The sequence below is a fragment of the Phaethon lepturus genome, unplaced genomic scaffold (assembly GCF_000687285.1).
Source record: "Phaethon lepturus isolate BGI_N335 unplaced genomic scaffold, ASM68728v1 scaffold17710, whole genome shotgun sequence".
NCBI lineage: Eukaryota > Metazoa > Chordata > Aves > Phaethontiformes > Phaethontidae > Phaethon > Phaethon lepturus.
In genome coordinates, this window is record NW_010509975.1 from 5,950 (window position 1) to 8,830 (window position 2,881).

Sequence of the window (2,881 nt, forward strand, 5' to 3'; positions counted from 1 at the left end):
TCCTTGCTCTTTTATTTTAACTGTGAGGAGCTTTTAACTGCCTTTGAGATGAAAAACTGGGACCAAATGTTGCAAACAAGCCGAGCAGATTTGTCCCGGTATCCTTGGTCCAGTTTGCGGGGAATTTTACCTTCTGCCCTGCAGATTATCTCTGCGATTCCCTTTATAAGTAAAAGCTAAAGCATTGATCCAGGCTGATAAACCCAAGTCCTCATTTCTTTCATGACTTTTTCAGTGTTAACTGTGATCCAGGCGATTCTGCCTGTGTGTGTACGTGGGTGGTGCACGCTGCTTTGCCTACAAAGCATCAGGGCCAAACTCCAAACCATCTCTTTCAATGGCAATCAGGAAAAAACGTTTGTGAAAGAAGAAAACAAAAGCAGGTCCCCAAGCACTGTTTATTCAGAGCAGACAGGACAAGGCTGGGAGAAATATCAGTCGTTACCTTCCAAAAGTTTATTTAGAACTTTTAGTTACAGAAACAAAAAAATAATCCCTAAATATAACTATATGTAACATATATACGTACACGTAGCTCACTAGTTTAACGGCAATGTCAGGATGTCCCGCTGGCTGGGAACAGCACAGCCAGAGTGAGCAATCCAGAGAGCATTTCTAAACAGCCTAAAAAGTCCAAACCAAGTCTCCCCCTTTCTCTCTTTTTTCCTAATCGCTGCATCACTTTTACAGGAATCAGAACCGGAATCGCCTACAGCTGCACAGGGTTAATAATAAACATAAAAAACCAGAAAAGATTGGCTGTTTACCCCTTTACGCAACAAAGTGGTCTCGGTGGCTTACGTGAGACCTGAGAGGTGAGCTTGCTGCCAGAGAGGGTTGTTGCTTGTTGTCTTGTATTTTTATTGACAGGATGTTAATTATTTTAAGAATGTAAGACAAGAAAGTTCTGTAATTAATATACGCTAAAGAGCATGAGAGGATACTATACAATAATTTAGATGTATTAAATAAATAAAAAATAATAGCAGCCTTCTACAATGCAGGCTACACATAGGTTTACTTCGGCTTGAAGTACCCTGGTCTTTAGTACACCTACAGGAACAGACTTGCTCCACAAGTGTTGTAAAGAAACATATCTATAAGATACATACGTAAGAGTGTCTAAGGTTAGCATAAGCATTTTAAATCACACTTTACCACGGTCTCCACATATCTAATGACCCCATTCTAGGGTTGTTATGGGAAAAATTCGGCTGCAGGACCTGTCTGGGAGGTGCAGCATCAACCTGGCTGAAAACCGACAGCGGCGGCAGCTGGAAGGAGTTTTTCGAAGCCTGCTTGTTCTCCGCGGGGCAGAAGCGCTCCTGCGATGGGTTGGTGCCCCGAGTGCTCCCCTTAGGGCTCAGGGGGCTTTTTGGCCTCAAGAGAGGCTGCTGAGATGGGCTCGAAGACCTTAATGCCGCTTTGCAGGTGTCTTCGCCAGATCTGGGTAAGGATTTCAGCAGGTGGTTTAACAGGCGAGCCCCGAGGGTCTTGTCCATCCACTCGCAGGTGAGGAGGAGGTTGTGCACCTCGTGCATGCACTGAATGTACCCGGTGCTGTACCTCTGCTGGGCTTCCAGACCCACTTTGGAGTCAGCTGTGTTGGAGAGGAGACAAGGGCAGCTGGTGAGTGGGTAAAAGCCGCCCAGCGCGATCCTGCCTAAAAGCGTTCCCTGCGTTCCCCGGTGTGCGGGGCTTCTGGGGGCTCCTTGCTGAAGCCGACAGGGCTTTACTATAAAGTGAATCTTTTGCAGGGCGCCGGGAGAAGGGGACGCAGGGTGCGAGCCGCCCAGGCAGGCAGCCCCCGCGTCCTCCTGCCCGCCGCCAAGGGCGAAGCTAGACCAAAAAGCAGAAAGTGGCTCTGGAAGGAAAAAACCCACAACCTTCCGTGGGTTCACCAGTGCCCAGCTCCATCTCCCCATCTAGTGGAGAAAGCCAAACCCCAGCAGCAGCCTGGGCCCCAAGAGGTTTGAAAGATGCTTTTTGCCAAGCTGCCAGGGGATTAAACCTGCTGGCAGCTCCTGCCACCCGCAGGGTTCGGGACCGGGCACTCACCCATCAGCTTGCTGCTCTGGATGTTCTGGAGGTGCTTCACCGTCATTTCAAGGATGTCTGCTTTTTCCAGTTTAGACTGCTGATAAGGAAACAGTGCAGCAGTTAGAGGCAATGAAGGGTTTGTACCATGCCCGGTTTCCCAAAAGAGAGAGACACCACCTCCAGCCAACCCCCACCAGCAAAAGGACAAAAAGAAGCATAAAAATGAGCACTTACATCTAGATGAAATGCGCCCACAACAGTCTCCTTCAGCTGGTCCAAGCAGTTATTAATCCTTTCCCTTCGCTTCCGCTCAATGAGGGGTTTCCTTAACTGGTGGGGAAAAGAAAAGGAGGAGGAAAAATTGGAGTTGATATTTTTTATTCCTCTCCCCGCTGCAGCTCAGCGAGGGCAGAGAGCCCCATCCCCTGCCTGAAGCCAATGCGGGTGATGCGGGACGAGCTACGGAGGGAGCGTGCGCCGTCTCCAGCGCCGGCCATGGCCCGTCCCGTAGATGGTACCAGCTCTCAATTCTCCCACTTCCATTCATTTTAACCAGAGTTGACCCAAATGAAACAGAGAGAAACCTTTCTAAGCCAGAGAAAGAAAGTGGAAAAAACATCCACGTGTCTTAAATTCAGAGAAAGCATCTTTATAATAACAGGAAAATAATTGTCCCCTCCTCTTCCCAAGAAGCGGCGCTCGCAGCCCCGGCACTCATCATCGTTCGCGTGTCACGCTTGGAGCTGCTGTTGGGCACACGTGGGTGCAGCAGCATGGAGGGGACCTACCTTCCTCTCCTCCTTGGTGCTGGTGAGTTTGTGGGTGCCGCCGGCGGTGGCTG

The 2,881-nt window shown here is 49.4% G+C and overlaps 1 protein-coding gene across 1 annotated transcript; it reads right to left on the reverse strand.

Moving 5' to 3' along the window:
• Positions 1 to 820: 820 nt before the first annotated feature.
• On the reverse strand, positions 821 to 2,878 carry LOC104625374 (transcription cofactor HES-6-like; the record flags this gene model as incomplete). Its single annotated transcript, XM_010293022.1, has 4 exons — positions 821 to 1,600; positions 2,059 to 2,134; positions 2,275 to 2,370; positions 2,829 to 2,878. Coding segments are annotated over 4 exons (668 nt in total), but the record flags the coding sequence as incomplete, so codon positions are not given.
• Between the last annotated feature and the right edge of the window lie 3 nt (positions 2,879 to 2,881).